This window comes from Lolium rigidum, chromosome 3 (genome assembly GCF_022539505.1).
Source record: "Lolium rigidum isolate FL_2022 chromosome 3, APGP_CSIRO_Lrig_0.1, whole genome shotgun sequence".
Classification (NCBI taxonomy): Eukaryota; Viridiplantae; Streptophyta; class Magnoliopsida; order Poales; family Poaceae; genus Lolium; species Lolium rigidum.
Window position 1 is genome coordinate 47,198,707 of NC_061510.1, and position 22,286 is coordinate 47,220,992.

Here is a 22,286-nt window from a genome sequence, read left to right on the forward strand (position 1 = left end):
TTTTTTAGATGACACTCCTCCCAACCTTTTGCTTTCACAAGCCATGGCTAACCGAATCCTCGGGTGCCTTCCAACAATCACATACCATGAAGGAGTGTCTATTTGCAAAATTAAGTTGCTTACTGATGAATCAGAGCAAAACATGTGAAGAGAATTATTAATGCAAGTTAATTAATTGGGGCTGGGCACCCCATTGCCAGCTCTTTTTGCAAAATTATTGGATAAGCGGATGAAGCCACTAATCCATTGTTGAAAGTCTGTCCGAAGTAAATGACAAGATCGAAAGATAAAACACCACATACTTCCTCATGAGCTATAAAACATTGACACAAATAAGAGATAATAGCTTTTGAATTGTTTAAAGGTAGCACATGAAGTATTTGCTTGGAATGGCAGAGAAATACCATGTAGTAGGTAGGTATGGTGGACACAAATGGCATAGTGGTTGGCTCAAGGATTTTGGATGCATGAGAAGTATTCCCTCTCGATACAAGGTTTAGGCTAGCAAGGTTTATTTGAAACAAACACAAGGATGAACCGGTGCAGCAAAACTCACATAAAAGACATATTGTAAACATTATAAGACTCTACACCGTCTTCCTTGTTGTTCAAAACTCAATACTAGAAATTATCTAGACTTTAGAGAGACCAAATATGCAAACCAAATTTTAGCAAGCTCTATGTATTTCTTCATTAATGGGTGCAAAGTATATGATGCAAGAGCTTAAACATGAGCACAACAATTGCCAAGTATCAAATTATTCAAGACATTTTACCAATTACTACATGTAGCATTTTCCGTTTCCAACCATATAACAATTAACGAAGCAGTTTCAACCTTCGCCATGAACATTAAAAGCTAAGAACACATGTGTTCATATGAACCAGCGGAGCGTGTCTCTCTCCCACACAAGCATTTATTCAAACAAAAACAAAAACAAAAGCACACGGACGCTCCAAGTAAAGTACATAAGATGTGACTGAATAAAAATATAGTTTCAAGAAAAGAAACCTGATAAGTTGTCGATGAAGAAGGGGATGCCTTGGGCATCCCCAAGCTTAGACGCTTGAGTCTTCTTGAAATATGCAGGGGTGAACCACGGGGCATCCCCAAGCTTAGAGCTTTCACTCTTCTTGATCATAGTATATCATCCTCCTCTCTTGACCCTTGAAAACTTCCTCCATACCAAACTCAAAGCAAACTCATTAGAGGGTTAGTGCATAATCAAAAACTCACATGTTCAGAGGTGACACAATCATTCTTAACACTTCTGGACATTGCACAAAACTTCTGAAAGTAAATGGAACAAAGAAACTCATTCAACTTAACAAAAGAGGCAATGCGAAATAAAAGGCAGAATCTGTCAAAAACAGAACAGTCCGTAAAGACGAACCTGGAAGGGGCACTTAACTTGCTCAAATGGAAAAACTCAAAACTAATGAAAGTTGCGTACATATCTGAGGATCACACACGTAAATTTGCAGATTTTTTTGATTTTTTTACAGAGACTTCTGCGCGAATTCGTGACAGACAGCAATGCTGTTTCTGCGCAGCAATCCAAATCTAGCATCAACTTTACCATAGAGACTTTACTTGGCACAAAAACATGATAAGGAGAGGTTGCTACAGTAGTAAACAACTTCCAAGACACAAATATAAAACAAAGGTACTGTAGCAAAATAAACACATGGGTTATCTCCCAAGAAGTGCTTTCTTTATAGCCATTAAGATGGGCTCAGCAGTTTTAATGATGCTCGCGCAAGAAATAAGAGTTGAAGCAAAAGAGAGCATCAAGAGGCAAATTCAAAACAAATTTAAGCCTAACATGCTTCCTATGCATAGGAGTTTTGTAAATAAACAAGTTCATGAAGAGCAAAGTAACAAGCATAGAAAGATAAAACCAGTGTAACTTCAAAAATTTCAGCATATAGAGAGGTGTTTTAGTAACATGAAAATTTCTACAACCATATTTTCCTCTCTCATAATAATTTTCAGAGACATCATGAACAAACTCAACAATATAAGTATCACATAAAGCATTCTTATTCACATGCATAAAAGTATCATTACTCTCCACATAAGCATAATCAATTTTATTAGTTGTAGTGGGAGCAAATTCAACAAAGTAGCTATCATTATTATTCTCATCATCAAATATAGGAGGCATATTGTAATCATAATCAAATTTATCCTCCATAACAGAGCGGTACTAAAAGACCAATATCATTATAATCATCATAAATAGGAGGCAAAGTATCATCAAAGTAAATTTTCTCCTCAATGCTTGGGGGACTAAAAATATCATGCTCATCAAAGCCAGCTTCCCCAAGCTTAGAATTTTCCATATCATTAGCAACAATGGTGTTCAAAGCGTTCATACTAATATGTTCCATAGGTTTTTTAATTTTCGCATCAAACCATCCATGTCTTAAATCAGGAAATAGAATAAGAAGCTCATTGTTGTCCATTATGCCTAACTAGTGTAAACAAGAAACAAAAAGATGCAATTGCAGGATCTAAATGAAATAGCTTCGAGCACACACACAACGGCGCCAGAAAAGTACTTAGTTACCTGGGACCGGAGTATGAGTGCCTTTTACCTTTCCTCCCCGACAACGGCGCCAAAAAATAGCTTGATGTCTACGGGTGCTTCTATTCTTGTAGACAGTGTTGGGCCTCCAAGAGCAGAGGTTTGTAGAACAACAACAAGTTTCCCTTAAGTGGATCACCCAAGGTTTATCAAACTCAGGGAGGAAGAGGTCAAAGATATCCCTGTCATGCAACCCTGCAACCACAAAGCAAGAAGTCTCTTGTGTCCCCAACACACCTAATAGGTGCACTAGTTCGGCGAAGAGATAGTGAAATACAAGTGGTATGAATGAATATGAGCAGTAGTACGGCGCCGAGAAAAGTGCTTGTCTGGCGTGCGCTTGATGGTAGTAATATTGCAGGAAGTAAAGATGCGATAAAACAAGTAAACAAGCAGCGATAGCAGTATTTAGGAACAAGGCCTAGGGATCATACTTTCACTAATGGACACTCTCAACATTGATCACATAACAGAATAAATAGATAGATGCTAGACTCTACACCCTCTTGTTGGATGATGAACACCACTAACTGTGTAGGATTACACGAACCCTCAATGCCGGAGTTAACAAGCTCCACAATATTCAATGTTCATATTTAAATAACCTTAGAGTGCATAACAGATCAACATAACCAAACCAAGTACTAACATAGCATGCACACTGTCACCTTCACACTACGAAAGGAGGAATAGATCACATCAATACTATCATAGCAATAGTTAACTTCATAATCTACAAGAGATCACAATCATAGCCTACGCCAAGTACTACACGATGCACACACTCGTCACCATTACACCGTGCGGGAGGAATAAACTACTTTAATAACATCACTAGAGTAGCACACGGATAAATTGTGATACAAAACACATTGCAATCATAAAGAGATATAAATAAGCACTTCACTATGCTACTCCGAATTACTCTCGGCAAGATAACGAACACTAATTCATCATGTAGGCAAACCTTAAAGATGCATTCCCAAGTACTAATGAACACCCCATGCTGTCACTTTGAGCATTCACAGGAGGTACTAACACACCACAATTTCATAGAGACATCCAACTCAAATCATAACTCAGTGAATAAGTATTCTGTGAAATATAGCCTAAGAGGCCCACACGGTGCACACACTGTCACCTTTACACACGTGGGATAAGGAGTCTCCGGAGATCACATAAGTAAAATCCACTTGACTAGCATAATGACATCTAGATTACAAGCATCATCATATGAATCTCAATCATGTAAGGCAGCTCATGAGATTATTGTATTGAAGTACATAGGAGAGAGATGAACCACATAGCTGCCGGTACAGCCCCGAGCCTCGATGGAGAACTACTCCCTCCTCATGGGAGACAGCAGCGTTGATGAAGATGGCGGTGGTGTCGATGGAGAAGCCTTCCGGGGCACTTCCCCGTCCCGGCGGCGTGCCGGAACGGAGACTCCTGTCCCCCGGATCTTGGCTTCGCGATGGCGGCGGCTCCGGAAGGTTTTCTCTGGTTTCGTCGAACGTGATAGGGTTTTCGCGACGGAGACCTTAAGTAGGCGGAAGGGCAGGTCGGGGGGCCACACGAGGGCCCCACATGACGGGCCGGCGCGGCCAAGGCCCGGGCCGCGCCGCCCGGTGTCCGGCCACCTCGTGGCCCCACTTCGTAAGTCCTCCGGTCTTCTGGAAGCTTCGTGTAAAAATAGGCCCCTGGGCGTTGATTTCGTCCAATTCCGAGAATATTTCCTTACTAGGATTTCTGAAACCAAAAACAGCAGAAAACAGGAACTGGCACTTCAGCATCTCGTCAATAGGTTAGTTCCGGAAAACGCATAAATATGACATATAATGTGTATAAAACATGTAGATATCATCAATAATGTGGCATGGAACATAAGAAATTATCGATACGTCGGAGACGTATCAGTTATCCCAAAGAATTGATTGGGAATTCTTTCCACTATGAAGTAAAAGACAAAAGTGTTTGTTAATGTTACTTGCTTATTTCCAAGAAATTGTTTTCTAGCGAAGTATTTGAGTGGGAGGACAATAGAACTTGATAAGGTTTATGAACCTGAGCATAATGATCAGAGTAGCGCATCATCGGAAATTAGTTCCGGAAGCGGCCACAACGATCATGGCTCCCATGTCTACAAAATGTTATAGTCATGGAGATCAAAGTAAATATTGAACCTTGTAGGTATGGTTTACTTTGTGATCAAATAAATGATTTGTGGACAAAGGATTGATTTTGAACAATGATAAACCAACTACATACAAAGAAGTTATGATGGGCTTTGACTCCGTTAAAATGGCCATGCGCCATGAAATCCAAGATAGATGAATACTTTTTGAAAGTAAATGGATCTATAAAAATTGATGGACTTGGATGGAATATCCTTGAAGAAGCTCGACTTGTCGAAAAGTTGTTTACGACAAAGTTCAAAGAGTTGAATACGATAAGATTAGATCTTCCGTAGCAATGCTTATAGTCTATATGGATTATTCTAGTAATCGCTACACATTTCTTTTATGAGATGTGCTAGTAGGATGGCAAAATACATTACTTAACAGAAGTGTGTATTAAAGGTGTATACAAGATACAACCAAGAGTTTTGCTAGTATGTGGAATACTAGATAGGTATACGAACTTCAGTTGGATGAAGTGAGTATCGCGGAGCTGGAATCTTCACCGGATGAAATAGTCAAAGAGTTTTTGATTTCATCAGAAACGATGAAGATGATTGCATTTGCAAGAAATTAAGTGGGAGCGCTGAGACATATTTATAATACTTATGTAGATGACATATAGTTGGTTATAAATGATGTAATTATATACTTGATTAAAAGGTTTCATTGAGAATTAACTTCAATGAAAGGATATGGACTGAAACATATTTAGTGTCAAGATCTATGAAGATAGATTTAAACACATAATAAGTTTAAATCAAAGTACATAGAGTGGATATTGAAGTAGTTCAATATAGAAATATTAAGAAAATGTTCTTGTCATGTGAAGGTTTAACAAGACTTGAGTGTATCTGACACTCAATAAGTAAAAAACACATGAGTGATTATAGATCACGAATAATATGTACACAATCAGATGTCATGTGCTCTAAAAGTGTTATGAGCATGCACCAGAATGATTCATGTGATGATCATTAAAAAACAGTAAGAATATCCTTGAGTACTTAAGAAGAACCAAGGATATATATATATAGTTTTGTATGGAGAAATGACAAACAAATCGTTGTAAGGTGTTGCACCGATATTAGTTTTGTCACATATAAAAATAAAATTTCAATCTCAAATTAGGCTAAGTGTTGTTTAAAAGGTAGCACAATGAGCTACAAGTTGTCTATGCTAGATTTAGATGAGTTCTAAATATTGTGATGGATTCTACAAACAAAGGCAGAGTATGTCATTGTTTTGACAATGACTGAGGATGTTTAAGTCGAAGAGTTCTTTGAGAACTTGGTGTAGTTCCGATAGTGTCAGAACTTTGAAGCTATATTGTGTATAACAATATTAGTGACATATTTCAGACCGTGGAATTAAGGTTCCACCAGAAGACTGAACATATATGAATAATGCCGACTCATTTGGAAAATGAGTGATGTGTTGAGACGCAAATGAATTGCAAAATACATACGTTTCTGAGCGTGTCGGATCCGTTGACTAAAAACCTCTCCCGTGAGCAAAACATGATAAAGCACCGGAAGGCCAATGTGTTATATCTTTACAAATGTAAACTAGATTATTGACTCTAGTGCAAGTGGGAGACTGTTGGAGATATGCCCAAGAGGCAATAATAAAATGGTTATTATAATATATCTTTGTGTTTATGATAATATTTGCATAGCATGCTATAATTGTATTAACCGAAACATTGATACATGTGTGTTATGTAAACAACAAGGAGTCCCTAGTAAGCCTCTTGTATAACTAGCTTGTTGATTAATAGATGATCATGGTTTCGTGATCATGAACATTGGATGTTATTAATAACAAGGATATGTCATTGATGAACGATGTAATGGACACACCCAACTAAGCGTAGCATAAGATCACGTCATTAAGTTCATTTGCTATAAGCTTTCGATACATAGTTACCTAGTCCTTCGACCATGAGATCATGTAAATCAATTATGTCGGAAGGGTACTTTGATTACATCAAACGCCACTGCGTAAATGGGTGGTTATAAAGATGGGATTAAATATTCGGAAAGTATGAGTTGAGGCATATGAATCAAGAGTGGGATTTGTCCATCCCGATGACGGATAGATATACTCTGGGCCCTCTCGGTGGAATGTCGTCTAATTAGCTTGCAAGCATATGAATGGTTCATAAGAGACCACATACCACGATACGAGTAAAGAGTACTTGTCAGGAGACGAGGTTGAACGAGGTATAGAGATACCGATGATCAAACCTCGGACAAGTAAAATATCGTGTGACAAAGGGAATCGGTATCGTATGTAAATGGTTCAATCGATCACTAAGTCATCGTTGAATATGTGGGAGCCATTATGGATCTCCAGCTCCCGAATTGGTTATTGGTCGGAGAGAAGTCTCAACCATGTCTGCATAGTTCACGAACCGTAGGGTGACACACTTAAGGTTTGATGTCGTTTTAAGTAGATATGGAATATGGAATGGAGTTCGAAGTTTTGTTCGGAGTCTCGGATGGGATCCAGGACATCACGAGGAGGTCCGGAATGGTCCGGAGAATAAGATTCATATATAGGAAGTCACTTTCCAAGTTTGGAAATGATCCGGTGAATTTATGGAAGGTGGTTTCTAGAATTATCCGAAAGAAATCACTATGGAAGGTGGAGTCACGGTTGGACTCCACCAACCCTAACTTGCCCACCAAGTGGGAGGGTGGATTCCATGGTGGACTCCACCTCCTTGGCCGGCCAAGCAAGGGGGGAAAGGGGAGAGTCCCAACCCAACTAGGTTTCGTCCATATGGCAGTTTTGAATTGGGGTCGTATTCGAAGACTTGGGCAAACCCTAGATGTGTTCCACCTATATAATGAGGGACAAGGGGAGGGGGCAGGCCACCCAAAAACCATGAGTTGGCCGCACCACCAAGGGGCACCCTAGCCGGCGCCCCAAGCCCCCTCTCCCCAAACCCTAGCGCCCCTCCTCCACATATCTCTCCCGCAGCGCATAGGCGAAGCCCTGCCGGAGATCTCCACCACCACCGCCACCACGCCGTCGTGCTGCCGGGATTCCGAGGAGGATCTACTACTTCCGCTGCCCGCTGGAACGGGGAGAAGGACATCGTCTTCATCAACACCGAACGTGTGACCGAGTACGGAGGTGCTGCCCGATTGTGGCACCGTCAAGATCTTCTACGCGCTTTTGCAAGCGGCAAGTGATCATCTTCTGCAACAACGAGATCTAATCTCGTAGGCTTTGGAAATCTTCAAGGGTTAGTCTCGTGATCCCCTCATTGCTACCATCTTCTAGATTGCATCTTGGCTTGGTTTTCGTTCTTGCGGTAGGAATTTTTGGTTTCTATGCTACGAATCCCATCAATTTTGTCATACATGTTCGTAAGTGAGGGCACGATTGTAATTTTAGTGTAGGTGCACCGGCCGTACAACCTTGTACATGCCCGTATGACCCGTGTTGTGGTGTACCTTATTTTTGTAGTATCTACGGTCACATGCGTGTGCAGAAATAGAAAGATTATATTAAGATCTTGCTCACGTGCCCTCTTTTTTTTTCTTACGCGACGTACACATACCGTATCAACATAGACGGATATACATTGACTGGATATGGGTTTCGGTGGACCCAACATAGGAAAAAATCCAACTATAACTCTTCAACTTTATTTAGGGGGGAGCACCGGAGCAACCCTCTAGTACCGGTTCGTAAGAAAACCGGTACTAAAGGTCAAATCCTTTGACCGTTTTTCTACTAGTGAAAGCCTGGTTCTAGTGTGGTTTAAGGCATTTTCGTATCATTAAGAATTCCATGACAAAGTTTTACTTGTCTGTTATGTGGGCATACACATTTCTTACTTGGGAAATATATAAATTATTATATTGAGCAGGTTAACTTATTATGTCATCTGTTACCATCTTGTTATGTCTTCTGACATACACAAGTTATGTATTCCAGCTCTCTTCTCTGTAGGATTCTCGACATGTCCATATTATCATTCTAACAAATACAAACTAATTTTTTTTTTCCAGGTTGGCACTGTTGGAGTGAGTTGCTATTCTTCGAAGAACCTGTTGGCATGGAAAAACGGAAGAATTGTGATCCGTGGCGAGGGGAAGAATGTGACACATGACCTCCACAAATCCAATATCCTGGAGGGGCCAAAGGTGATCTACAATGATCGGACTACCAAATATGTGATGCAGATGCACATAGATGACACAAACTACACCAAAGCGTCATTAGGAGTGGCCGCTACTGACTCTCCCGCAGGCCTGGTCTGGTACGTCTACAACAAGCGGCCACATGACTGAAAGCAGAGACATGATCATATTCAAGGAGGATAACGGGAAGGCCTATCTGATATACTCTTCCAACGATGACATCTAATTCCACATCGGCCATTCAACCGCCTCGACGTGGCGAATGACAGGAAGAGGTTTATCATGGGACAGCATAGAGAAGCTCCTGCGTTCTTCAAATTCGATGGCACCTACTACATGATAACCTCAGGCTGCACAGACTGGGAGCCAAACACCGATCTGGCTCATGCCACCACATCGGTCATGGGACCCTGGTAGACACTGGGCAATCCCTGCATATGAGGGAACGACATATTCCGGTCGACGACGTTCTTCTCCCAGAACACATTTGTGTTGCCACCACCAGGTGTAAGAGATTCATTCATCTTCATGGCCGACCGATGGAACCCTTCGGAGCTGAGAGACTCGCGCTATGCGTTGGCTGCCACTGGTCGTAAGTGGACTGCCTGATGAGGCTCCAGCCTACAGCTTCATGTTCCAGGTCTGGTCCTGGGCGATGATCTACTGGCACCATCGGTGGTGGCTCCCCAAGGGGTGGACAGATTCTTGAAAAAATGTTGTTGCGTATATGTTTGTTACGTTTGATAAGATATAGATTTATACATGCATTTGACTCGCATTGAGGGTGTGTTGCATATGCCAGATGTAGGTGTTAGCAGAGTTGTAAATGTGCCGTTTTGAGTTTGTTCTCAAATCACATAGATACCTGTGTCCAATGTGTTACCTGCTCCAGGGTAATAGCTTCCGAATAATTTGGCTGCACTTCCATCTCTTGGCATGTGGTATGGTATCAAAATTGTGTTTAGGGATATACAGTACATGTATCTATACCTCGTGCCGATTCACCTTTGTAGCTGCGCAACCAGTTGGGCATGTACATGCACAAGTGCAGCAGAATGTAGGATATGATTCAGGCATTCAGCACGCCGTTCTGAATTTCATACACTTGAACTATAGTAGTACAACGTTTAGGTCATATAAACAGAATGGATCTATTAATCTCTCCCAAATAAACAGAACAATCACATAATCTGAGAAGAGGACTGCAGTTCAATTCTGCATACAACAGTTATATCGTTTCTTTACAATTCAATCGAAGATTTACACGGATCGATGATCCAAGCTCTGCCATGAAACAGTTCTACATCGTTTCTCTACCGATTGGAAGGTAGGAGTCAACTAAACCGCTTTACACTCGTTGTGCGTTCCACATCGCCACTGGATTCTTGAGTACGTTCTTCTCTGGTACCGCCGGTGGGATGAAACTGAGGGGAGTCGCCTTCTTTCTGGGCAACGCGACGGCGGCGGCAGCAGGACGAGGAGCAGCGAACCATGGGTGTTTGAGCGCCTTGGCCGCCGTGAGTCGCTTGTCGGGGTTGCACGTGAGAAGGCCTTGCAGCACCTGGAATCCTTCGTGTGACAGCTTCTCTTCGGGGAACAGATCCCGCAGCCTGTTGTGCTCGTGCCCCGCCGGTAGCGGTAGCAGTTGCAGCGCCAAGGCGAGCGGCAGAGAGTCGAACCCCGGCCACGTCCTCTCGTCTGGCATGCCGAGCACTCGGATTATGTTCCACAGCTGTGATATCTCGTCTACGTAGTCATCTTCTCCGCGAGGGAACAACGCCTTGCCGCCGGCGAGCATCTCGGCCATGACGCAGCCGAGCGACCAAGTGTCCACGAGCGTGTCGTAGTCCGGCTTCTGCAGCAGCATCTCTGGTGCCGTGTAGAACGGGGTGCCGGCCTGGGTGTAGGGCGGAGGCTCGACCATGGAAACCGCGAGCCCGAGATCGCAGATCTTGACGAGCTCCCCGTCTTGGCCGACGAGGATGTTGGCCGGCTTGATGTCGCGGTGGACGACGTGGCGGGCGTGCATCATCTTGGCGCCGGTGAGCAGCTTCCACATAAAGGCGCGCACCGTGGGCTCCGGCAGCGGCTGGCCGTGGCGCCTGTCCCAGAGGAAATTGTGGAGGTTCGGCCCGGCGACGTGCTCCATGACGAGGGAGAGGCGGCCGGTGGCCGGGTGCACCACCAGGGCCTCGAAGCCGACCACGTAGGGGTTCCCGCTGCAGGCCCTGAGGAACCCGGCCTCGCGCTGGAGGTCGGCGACGCTGGTCGCGGACGGCGTGGAGAGGCGCTTGATGGCGACGGTCTTGCCGGTGGCGCGGTTGCGCGCCATGACGACGGCGCCGAAGCCGCCCTCGCCGAGGCAGGCCACGTCGTCGTACTCGTCGGTGCGGCTCCTCTTGCGTCCTTGTGTCGCCGATCCTTGGGCGGTCGTCGCTTGGCCGGCGGCGGGTCGCTTGCGGGCGGCCATGGCACTCGATCGACGACCGCTTGCGGTGCTTGGTTCGGAGTGGAGAGAGACGGCCGCGCGCGCGTGTGGACTGGAAGGGAAAGCAGGCTATCTTTGGAAGAGCTGTATGCATGTCGGTGTGGATCGGCGGCAAGTATATATGCACGCAATGGCGAATTGGCGATCGACATGGAAGTGAAACCCTGAGCTCGAGTCGGATTCAAATTGGAAAGGAAGGCGGTTACTGCCTTTTGGAGTTTCGACAGGTTGCGTCACCTTCTTGCGATCGGATTCAGCACTACTATTTTGGAGCGAGGCCGTTTCGCTTCCATGCAGCCTGCGTTTCCGTTTGCACGCCTGCAAGATCATTGATCGACTCGGACAACCATCTTCCGTGCAGCGTGCGCGTCTTCCGTGTTGTACACAGATGGGAGTTGTGGTTTGGGAGAGCCTTCGGGAGGGTTGTTTTTGGAGGATTTTTCATAGATCATTGCATTCCTGCTGGTCGGCACAGCTGGGGCAAACCTGAAACAACATACTAGTACCATCCTCGCCTCGGCTCTGTTAAAATATGAGGCTGGTAATAGTGCATAGTATCATATACTAGTATCATGCATATGATACTTGTCTATGATACTATCTCTATAGTGGGTGGTATTATAGAGTAGTATCATAAACTTCTAAATTTATTGTTTTGTAGAATCCCAATGTAAATCTATGTACAAGATCTATTTGGTATTTACTTTTCTCGTAACGTGCGCTATGATACAGTATCCACCTATGTTACTCTAATCCTATCTCTCCTCCATAATTGCATGCCACATCATCATTTTTGTGGGCCTAGTATGCATGATAATACCTATGATACTACCACTATGGCCAGCCTGAGGCATTTTACGGTGCAATTTACTAGTCATGTGTTCTAGTAGTATTGATTCATATCCACCCTTAATAATCGAGATACCTTATGTATTCAGATTTGGTAGTTTTTAGAGGCAATTTGCATCTACTATAATTGCACGAGGTTTAATTTGATTTGATATCTTGGGAAAGGGTAAGTGTGCCATGTCACGGACTCATATTCCAATCATACTTAGCTCCATCAAGGTCCACACTTCTATTTACTCTAATTCATGGAATTTGTTTGAGTTAAAATCAGGTGCGCTGGATAGTGGTAATGATTATATGTACCCTGTGTCCTATAATATAAGATGATCTCATATTTTTGAACCTTTAGAATATGTTTTTATAAGGTACACTAACTCATATATTGGTACAAATAAGAGTTGCTGAAAATCTCAACAATTTTGGCTATCCATGTCTCGCCGAAAGCCGCAGGGCGTCTGATGGCGAGCCCGGGAGGACACGCAGTGCCATCGTGAGAAAGTACCCATCTCACAGTCCTGGTCCCACAGCTCATCGCACCCCAAGATTCCCACATGCTTGGCTACCCGTGCCTCACCTGCACCACGTCGTAGACGAAGGGCCTCCACGCCTCCCGTGCCCTTTCGTCATGGACACTTGGTAAGGGATTGTTCGGCGGGGCATGTTCTGAGAGTGGGCCTCTAGTTCCGCCGCGTATTGGCCCCCGCCAATGCCTGACGTAGCCTAGACATGTCATTGTCGTACGCAGGGGCCCTCCCGGGAAATCGTGACGTGGGCCGCTCGAGCGGGAGAAGTGCTCTAACGCACGGGACCCGAACCTGAGAAGCCGACTCGACACCATGTCGCTCCGTCACTTCTCCCTGCGTCACACAAATTTCTAATATCCCTCGCGCGTCGTTCCCTCTTGGGTTTCGCGCCGACGCATTGCCTATAAAATAGGTCTCGCCATATTTTCTCTTCCCGTTAACTAGAAAATCCTAGAATTTAAAATTTATAAATTTTGAAATCAAAATACATTAATATGAGATAAGAAAATGGTGGCTATAGTCATGTCTTGAAGCTGAGTGTGAGATTTTCTAGGACAAGCTACACGTAGCTCGTTTTTTTGAAAAAAAAAACATTTTAAAGTTTCAAAGAAATTTTAAATTTTTTTAATATGTACAGAATGACTAAATCTGACATATTTCGAGGTTTTGAAAGTTTGCACTGTTCACTATTGTAGATATCAGATTTTATCATTTTTGCACAGCCTCGAGTATAAGGTGATTATAAGGTATTTTAAGTTTAAAAAATATGTTGGTATAGCACAATGTTGTCAACATCTGGATTTATTTTCATTAAAAAACATTAAATATTAATTTGAAGTTTTTATTCTTAAAAATCTACATGTAGCTCGGGCTAAGCTTGTGGTTTCCAGGCCTTGAAGCCAAAGCATCCCCAACAGTTCCTTACTGTCTAGATATATAGAGCTGCATATTTCTCACGAGGAAACTTTTGACCTCTTATAAAATTTCTTTGTTCTTGTTTGTTAGTGATCAGAAAGTTACCAATCACATCCATATAAATAATTAATTCTTTTCATTTCTCTACGATTCCTAAGTTGTTGATTCGAATTTGGTAGTCACTTGCACGTAATTTCTATTATACAAAACTGGTATAGAAAAGGTATTAAAAAATTTAAAGGAAAGTCAAGCTAAGGAAACTAGCTATTATATCGAAGGTTCTTGGGTGAGAGACTCCACGTGTGCATCTACCAAATTTAACCCTTCGTGGAAAAATACTAGTCCTTTTGTGAACAAGTATTTATCAATTTGGACCATCCGATCAGCCAAGTTGAACAGTTGACGTTTATTCGTCCCTACCGTAAAAAGCCCCTAAAATATTTAACAGACTCTTGATTCTAAATTTATTTATTCTTCGCTTCTTATGACAAATTAAGCTGTATCGTTAACAAACTTGGCCCAGATATCACGACTCCAAGTCTCCTCTACAAGATGGTAACAAGTGTATGCTATCTTTTTTTTTTTTTTTTGCGAAAATTCCGCCAATCTATTAATAATCAAGATGGTAACAAGTGTATGCTATCTTGACTCCTAGACCAACAGATGAACAATGGTGTAATGTGTAAAGCCTGTACAAGTGGTTGGTTTACTCTTTCAGTTAATGATGTACTCCTACTAGCTTGCAAACTATTCCGATGTCCTCCGGTATTCTTTGGAATAGAAACATAAATTTTGGCCTTTGAATCATATGACAGTACTGGAGAAATATTTATCACTCTTGAGCAATATCTGTCTTAATAACTGGTGTGAAACTACATTCTTTAGATCATACATCCGGCAAGCAACTCACAGAGCAAACAACCTTCTTCCTACTCTTCCCTAACTAATCTCTACTTTGAACAGCCAATGCAAGCCTGCCATGCAATGCTTCTGCTATCTCGGCAGGAACCCATGCTGCGCGATCGGATCCTCGAACGCCATCATCTTCTCCCCTCGGGCGAAGCCGTTGCGGTCGTAGCACGAGACCTCGGAGACTTCCAGCTCCTTGCACGCCTTGACGAGCTCCTCCCCGACCCTCCGAGCAGCCTCCTGCTTGCCAAAAACGAACAGCTCAAAGCTCTAATTCAGCGGATGAACCATATACAGTTTTGTTCAGATGCAAATGCAATGTAAATTGGACAATGTAAGGGCGTGATTTACCACGGTGCTGCATGAAGGGTCGCCGCAGATGGCCTCCTGCAGGGTGCTGGCATAGAAGAGCATCCTCTTGCCATGGTCGTCGACAAGCATGGCATAGAGCTGCCTGTTGGAGCAGAAGACAGACAGCCTGGGCTTGGTTGCCGTGCCGTTGAACTGCAGCAAGCAGGCAGGGATTCAGAGAGGACACACTTGGTACCAGCCAACGGCAGCATCAGATTGCCGTTGCTGGCGGTTGAAACCTCGGCGTCACCGTACCTTTTTCTGGTGCCTGCGGTTCCTGACCTTGGCGTTCTCTTTCCGTGCGCCGTGCCTCGCTGTGGCTTCGATCCTGGGATACACTCGCCTGTGCACAACCACGCCTGCACGCAGAAAGACGGAGAGTATGCAGTACATGTCGTCGCCAAAGTGCCCTGATCCGTTATGTCAGTGTCACTCACCTGGCTGCCGAGGAAAACGGAATGATGCGGAGCAATTAAGGCTCGAGGTTAGGGAGCAGCTAGAGGTGGAGGGACATGGCGATGGTGGCTGGCCGAGCGTAGCACCTAGCAATGCCATTCTAATGGAATGGGGAGACCTGTTTGGGCGGGGCAATTCGTCGAGCAGGTGACCCGCGAGCTGCTGCGGCTCAGTCCCGCCAGCTGATTGGCAAAGGATTTTGACGCCGTGTATTCAGACTCTGCAGTAGGGGGGAGTTCAGTACCAACCATGGCTTTGCTCATGATCCAAAGGGATGCATAATGAACAAAACAAAGTTCAGAACGATGCATAAAATTCAGAGTTGTCAGTTTCTAAATTGGTAGGGAAGAGGACGACTGAAATTAAGGAGTGAAACTGAAGTCACTCACGGTGGTCACTGCTGCCGCCTGCTCGTTGCTGCGCCACCGGGCCTGCAGTACAGGGTCGCGCTGCGGAGACACGGAGCGCCGGGCGATGGATGTCGCAGCCCGCCGGGCCTGCAGTGCCGCCGCGTGGGTCCCTGTCCTGAACTTCCGCTCACCGCTGTGGCTGCGTCGCCGCCACCAAGACCACGACGTCGCGCGGCGCGTCCAATCTCCGCTCGCCGCTTGCGCCGTCAGCCACGGTGCACGCTCGCGCCTCACCCAATCAATCTCAGGCTGTCTCTTCAGAAGTGACGTGAGTAGAGCAAAGCAACCAATGTTTTTTTTTCCTGGAAAACCAAGCAGCCACATGTTGATCCGGCCCAAGTTCTCCAAGACTACGTGGGCCACTCGACTGAGACACGGGCTTCAGGGCTTGAGGAGAGCCCATCGGGCCATGGCAGATCGTTTCTCACAGTTTACACCTTTGACTGAAGAGAAGCAAACGGGAGTTGGCTGGAGACCCGAAGCAGGCCGGAAACCCCCAAACCTTTTGCTTTCAGAGGAGCAAAAATATCTAGCTCGTGCTCCTCAATCTTATCGCATAACCCTTGGATTTATCTGCACGTCCACTTTATTAGTAGTTAGACCGGTCTGGTCGACACCTGTACGTGTTCTTTTCTTTCCACTCCAAACTTTCTGCAATTGAATTTTACAGATGCTTGCAACTCCGAAGCTCCTTTTGTCACTTTCCTTGTCAATCCCTATCTCACTTTTCCCATGATAGGAAAAAAAAGAAAAGAAAAAGGAATGCAGAAACGGCCGACCAATCGGGACTCTGATGTGACCTCGTGTCACGGCTCGGCCATGCAATGACACTGTCATCTGGGCCCGCGTAAAACTCGCTTTGACGAAGTGCACCTAGGAGCAGAGAAAATTCTCACGTCCTCTCCCTCTCTGACACGCGTAATTGCTTGCATGAAGAAAGTGCCGGTTAGGATAATGTTTTGTACTCGTAATCCTACTACCCATCCCGCCCATACTGCGTTGGGATATTCTTCCAAGATTCCTCTCTTTCAAAAATTATGATCCTTGAATCAAAGGTGTTTGAAACATGTATAGCGGATATTTTGCATGTGAGCAGTATAGTTTCGTCTACACTGCACAATATAGTACTACCTCTATCCAAAAAAAAAAAGACGTCAAAAGTTTATCTAACTTTTAACACATCTAGACACTTTTTAATGTATAAACTCATTTGAAGTTAGATAAATCTTTGACATCTTTTTTATAAACGGAGGAACTGAGGAAGTAGTATATATGCAGAATATCACAACGCATTATTGGCTTTTGTGCAACAAAGCTTTTTAAACATGCACAATTGACAATATTATAGAATATGACATACAACTAGATTGGCAATGCTAACACAGAGATCACTTTTAGGAATGGCACCAGGAAATGTGCGCCCATCCCATCACACGTGTGTGGGCCCATCCTCTCTAGTATTTGCTATTTATTAGATTGCTTGATAGATATGGCGGCTACTTTTCAACCACATAGAAGATTTCATAAAAGAGAACGCATAAAGTTATCGAGAGAACATCAGCTCACCACACAATATTGTGTAATATGATAAAAGGCAAAGAGGGAATAAAGACCTTTGTAGAATAGAGAACTCAATGACTCTCTCATGTTAGTTGTGATAAGCTTTTGGTAGTAGAATATTCAACATATAATTATTAACCTCCTTTTTTTAGATTGACTTAACTTAATTCTTTTACTCACCTAATTTGAATCTTAAGAAGAATTATGAAGTCCATTACGATATTTTCAGTTCTTAAATTAAGTAATAATAAATAAGTAATACGATCCTGACTTTTTTTTGTTGATGGTTAGATAAATTTATGAAGCGTCCCTGACATTTTAGGGAAATTCATTTAAAGGATTATAAAATAAGAATGGGTTGCTTAGTAGGGATCCTATAGCTATATTAGTTTAGTACATTTAGTTATTTGATCGATATAAGATGAAAAGGGGGGGGGGCCAATTTAATGATTATTATTTTGCATTTTACATTTGGTTCTTCCTCTAGTACCCAAAACAAATGCCTAGAGAAAGTTTAAAAAACAAAGAAAAAGTTATATTTTATTAGAAAAGTATTCTATCATACTCGAATGGAGGACTTACGCAGTACTCCTTTGTGTTTGTGAGCTTAGCGCATCACCAATGGAGTGATGCAAATCGGACGCTCAAAGTTGCCGCGCGTCCGTTCACGTCGGCCCGTGGACACGAAAATAGCTATTTTTTACCGCGCGCCTGGGGTGCTCCCAGTGGCCCGACGCATATTTTTACCTTTTTCCCTTTTTTCATTTAAACATAGATAGGAATATTACGCAAACTACTACATAGTTTGAAACATGGTTTAAATATTGCAAAATGAGGGAACTTAACTAGTGTTGGCCTCGTAGCTATTTGTTGCAAAGAAAGAACACTCTAAGACATCTAGCTTCATTCAAACTAGAAATTCCAGCTGCTCCTGAGTGCCTTGTTGTTCCTGGATGCGCAGGAAGAACATATATAAACCTACAGTAGTGGCTTCAATTGGCTAGTGGCCATCTTCGCTGCAAAGAAAAAACACTCTGACAACACTAGATGTCGGTGTCCTTGTCAGACTCGTCGGTGTGTAGTTTGTGCGGCATGATATTTTGTCGAACAAGACCTCGATAGGCCACCGGCAAAAGCCGCATCTAGCCTCCCGCAGCTGCAACTCGGCCGGCTCGGCGCCGTCGACGAATTCAGCGAACTTGTTGGGCAGCCTCTTGGTGCCGAGGGGGTCCTCGTCGATGCGGAGGATGAACTCGAAGCATCCCCCTCTTGCGAAGACGCGAAGGCGCGCGATGGGGTGATGCTTCTCCAGCACGGCGACCTCGGCCGTGGCAACCACGCCTGCGGCCTCGACCGCCTCGCCGACCACCTGGACCAGCCATGGATTCCCTCGCAGGTTTGTCTGGGGCGGCGCTCGGTGGAGGTTGTGCGGCGGCTAGTGTTTGTGTGGAGTAGATGATGAGGCAGCTGAGCGCATACCCCTCTTTATACACGCCGGAGATAGCCAAGGGGCACGACACGCTTGGCAAGGCATTATTTTCATTGGCAGAGGCGGGCGGCAGGCGAGATATCACCACTAAGATGGGGCAGACTATCGAAGCGGTGCCTCATCGCTAGTACTGGCGCACCTAAGAAGACGCATCGACCTAGATCACTGCTAGGTGGGTCCTTGGGAGAAGCGAGCGGTGACACGGCGCAACCGTGTGATATATCCGAGGCACATATTTGAGCCGCGTTTGCGTCTCCGTGGATAACCCGATCAGTGCGTCGAGCCGCTGGACCTGGGTGCAGACGCATTTTTGTGACCACGCAATCGCAAACGGACGTGTCACCCTGTTGAAGCTGCCCTATTAGCCAAAATGTCCACTGTTTGTAGGATGCGGTGATGCATGGCCAGAATCTCCAAATAGGTAAAGAGAACCCATTCCTAAATAGATGGCGTCGTGCGTAGAAGACTTTAAGCTACACCTATGTAACTTTAACTATCGATAGGAAAAAAATTGATGGATGTGAAATGAAATAATATGTAATGTATCATGAGAATTTGTAATGTCCCAGGTTTAGAGACGATCGAGGGGTAGATTTTAGAAAGTGATGTGCATTGCATTGCAAATTCTGGGGAAATTTCGTGCTTTTAAACAAAAACTGCATCGAAGGGGGACAAGTTTCTCTCTCGACACCTTACAGGGTTAGGGTTTCGAGAGTGCGACAAACCTGTTCCTTATTCAACTAAACTAGGGTTTTGAAAAGAGAGGGGAGAGTTGCATCACAACCTTAAGTTGCATGATTGAATTCTAAATTAAGTTGTATGATTGAATTCAAACCAAATTTGAATTTGAATTTCAAACTCAAACATCAAATGGATATCCCATTATTCACACTTGAGCTAATTTAATAAACAATTATAAGTAATCAAGAATATAAATAGAACAACAATTATAGAAAGCTCATTAAGGAAAATTGAGCTTTATTGATAATCACACATGATACATTGTCAATTACAATATTCAGAATTGGAACAAATAAATAATACAACATATTACAAGAATTGGACATAAATAGAAAAAGGAAAGAAAAGGAAATTACAATTCCAGAACCTATCCTAACACTACAAACTAAACTTCATTTAGTCTTGTACTTGATGATCTTCATGATCATTGGATCATCACTTTGTTCCCTGCACACAAATACAAAGAAAAATAAAACAAGTGTTATGCCAAGTGGCATAGCCACTTGGCAGGTTAGAAGGAAAATGGAAATGAAGAGGATATGATCAACTCTGCCGAGCTGATCCATTCCAAGTCCAAGTGCACAGCACCAGGCTACACACACACAGCCTGCTCACAGGGCTGTGTGCATGCAGCACACACACACAGTGAGTCACCAAAGGGAAGGGCAGTGTTGTCGACCAGGAGAGCAAGTAGAGGACCAGATAAAAGCTTTCCACCAGCAAACTTGCTTCACTCATCGACATGCATCAGAGTAAGTGCTAGTTAGCAAGAACAGCAACTCAAGAACACAAGAACAGGAAGAACAGCTTCACTGTTCAACCTGTCCAAAATCACCACAGAATCAAACCAAGATCACAAGCTCACAAGGAGGAGCAGGGCAAGCACCAGCTCATCACTGAAGTAAACCAACCAACCAGAAGCAAATCCTCTACCACAACAACTTTATCTAGGAGCTGGAGTGAGGTATACACATCATCATGAACAAACCAGATGGTTTTGTTCATAAATTGCACAGGTATGACCACAAGCATATAAAGGGTGGGGTAACCCTGTTTTGATCATCATTTGGTCAGAGACCAAGTGTAACCTGGTAGAAATGGCAAGGACCAGGGATCAATCAAGCCTATACCCATGTTTATGCCAACCAGAGTAGTGGTAGCACCTTCCAAATGGAAACAGGAAAGAAAACCATCCCAGAGACTTAACCAAGTGTAACCAGACTACACTAGCCCTTCTAAGACCATCAGAATAAAGACATTTCTATGTCTATTTTCATTTCAACATCAATTATACTGGAAGCCCATGAATGACTACCAGTAATATTGCACAGTAGCATACAAAAGAGGTAGGAGCAACCTTTCCTAGCACACTAAGCAGTGCTAGGGTCACAACAACTACCTAGTCACACAGAAAAGCCACAAGAGAAGCATATCATCACTCCAAGGAGTTCATGCATCACAGGAGGTGCCAACACATGTTGGTTTCCATCCAAATAGGGCATAAGATGCACCAGATCACTACTGCATCAGGTAGATCATGTCTGTTGTCAGAGATAGGAAGCTAAGCTTCACTGACAAGCATAGGTAAATAAAACAACACCCACACAGATGTATCCAGAGGTAGCAAATTCCTCAATCAACCACCAGTTTTACTTTCACAAGCCACAGCAACCACCAGTACTTGGTGAGGAGCTGGATCCACAAGCAAAAGCAGCATTTGAATTGAATCCATACAAATTTATAAGCCACAGGAAGCCCTGATGATCACAGGATCATTCAAAGCCACAAATTAACCAACCATTGCATCACAGATAATCAAATACATAAAATATAATTGTAACCAGTAGCACACCAACTAGATATGGAGTTATTTAGCCATCACACAAGCTGAACTGAGCTTTACAGTGAAGTAAGGCCCAAGAGCACTACACAGATAGCACTGCTTCTTGCAAATTAGCAAGGACCACACACCTCAATCAAGCCAGAGCTAATAATTGAATACACTTGATGATTCAGATGAAATAGCATCAAGAACAGAGGTACAGGGAAGCAGCAGCACAAGCACAAACATGAATTCATAAGCAATGGCCATGATAGCAGCACAGCAGCAGCATATCACTACGGGAAAATCAGGCGCTGCCGTGCAGCAAATCATTGCCGTGAGCCACCGCACGGCAAAGATTTCTTTGCCGTGCGACGCAAGAGGCACGCACGGCAAAGAACATGTGCACGGCAAAGTTACAGGGTGGCGCACGGCAAAGATATAGAGCACGGCAACCTCACGCGTCCCGCACGGCAACGTCCCCTCGCACGGCAAAGTCCCTCAAACGCGCACGGCAAAGAAATCATGACGGCAAAGGCAAAATAAGGCCGCACGGCAAAGAAACTATGCTCGGCAAAGGACTGGGACGTTGCCGTGGGCTTCTCTTTGCCGTGAGGCCAGACAAAATGCACGGCAAAGGAGCCTTTGCCGTGCGACTACTTCTTTGCCGTGTGCTGTACTTCATTTTATTTGTTTTTCTTTCTATTTTATTTCATCTCATACTTATATTTATTTTTTTATTAGTTTCACTTTTTGATGAATATTTATTAGTGTTACTTAAGACAATGTGCAATACAAAATTACTCTCCATGTTCATCCCCCACATATATCAGGGTTTCGGAGC

At 43.8% G+C, this 22,286-nt stretch overlaps 2 protein-coding genes and 1 pseudogene across 2 annotated transcripts; 1 reads left to right on the forward strand and 2 right to left on the reverse strand.

The window, feature by feature from the left end:
- The window catches only part of LOC124694790, a 41,254-nt pseudogene extending 31,617 nt beyond the window's left edge, over positions 1 to 9,637 (forward strand).
- Positions 9,638 to 10,276: 639 nt separating this feature from the next.
- On the reverse strand, positions 10,277 to 11,398 carry LOC124694791 (putative cyclin-dependent kinase F-2). Its single transcript, XM_047227737.1, has one exon. The coding sequence runs from the start codon at positions 11,396 to 11,398 to the stop codon at positions 10,277 to 10,279; it is 1,122 nt and encodes a 373-aa protein (XP_047083693.1).
- Positions 11,399 to 14,560: 3,162 nt separating this feature from the next.
- On the reverse strand, positions 14,561 to 15,622 carry LOC124696432 (50S ribosomal protein L18-like). Its single transcript, XM_047229165.1, has 3 exons — positions 15,220 to 15,622; positions 14,965 to 15,117; positions 14,561 to 14,853 (listed from the first exon to the last, which is right to left on the reverse strand). The coding sequence occupies exons 1-3, from the start codon at positions 15,355 to 15,357 to the stop codon at positions 14,698 to 14,700; spliced, it is 447 nt and encodes a 148-aa protein (XP_047085121.1). The 5' UTR covers positions 15,358 to 15,622; the 3' UTR covers positions 14,561 to 14,697.
- Positions 15,623 to 22,286: the final 6,664 nt, after the last annotated feature.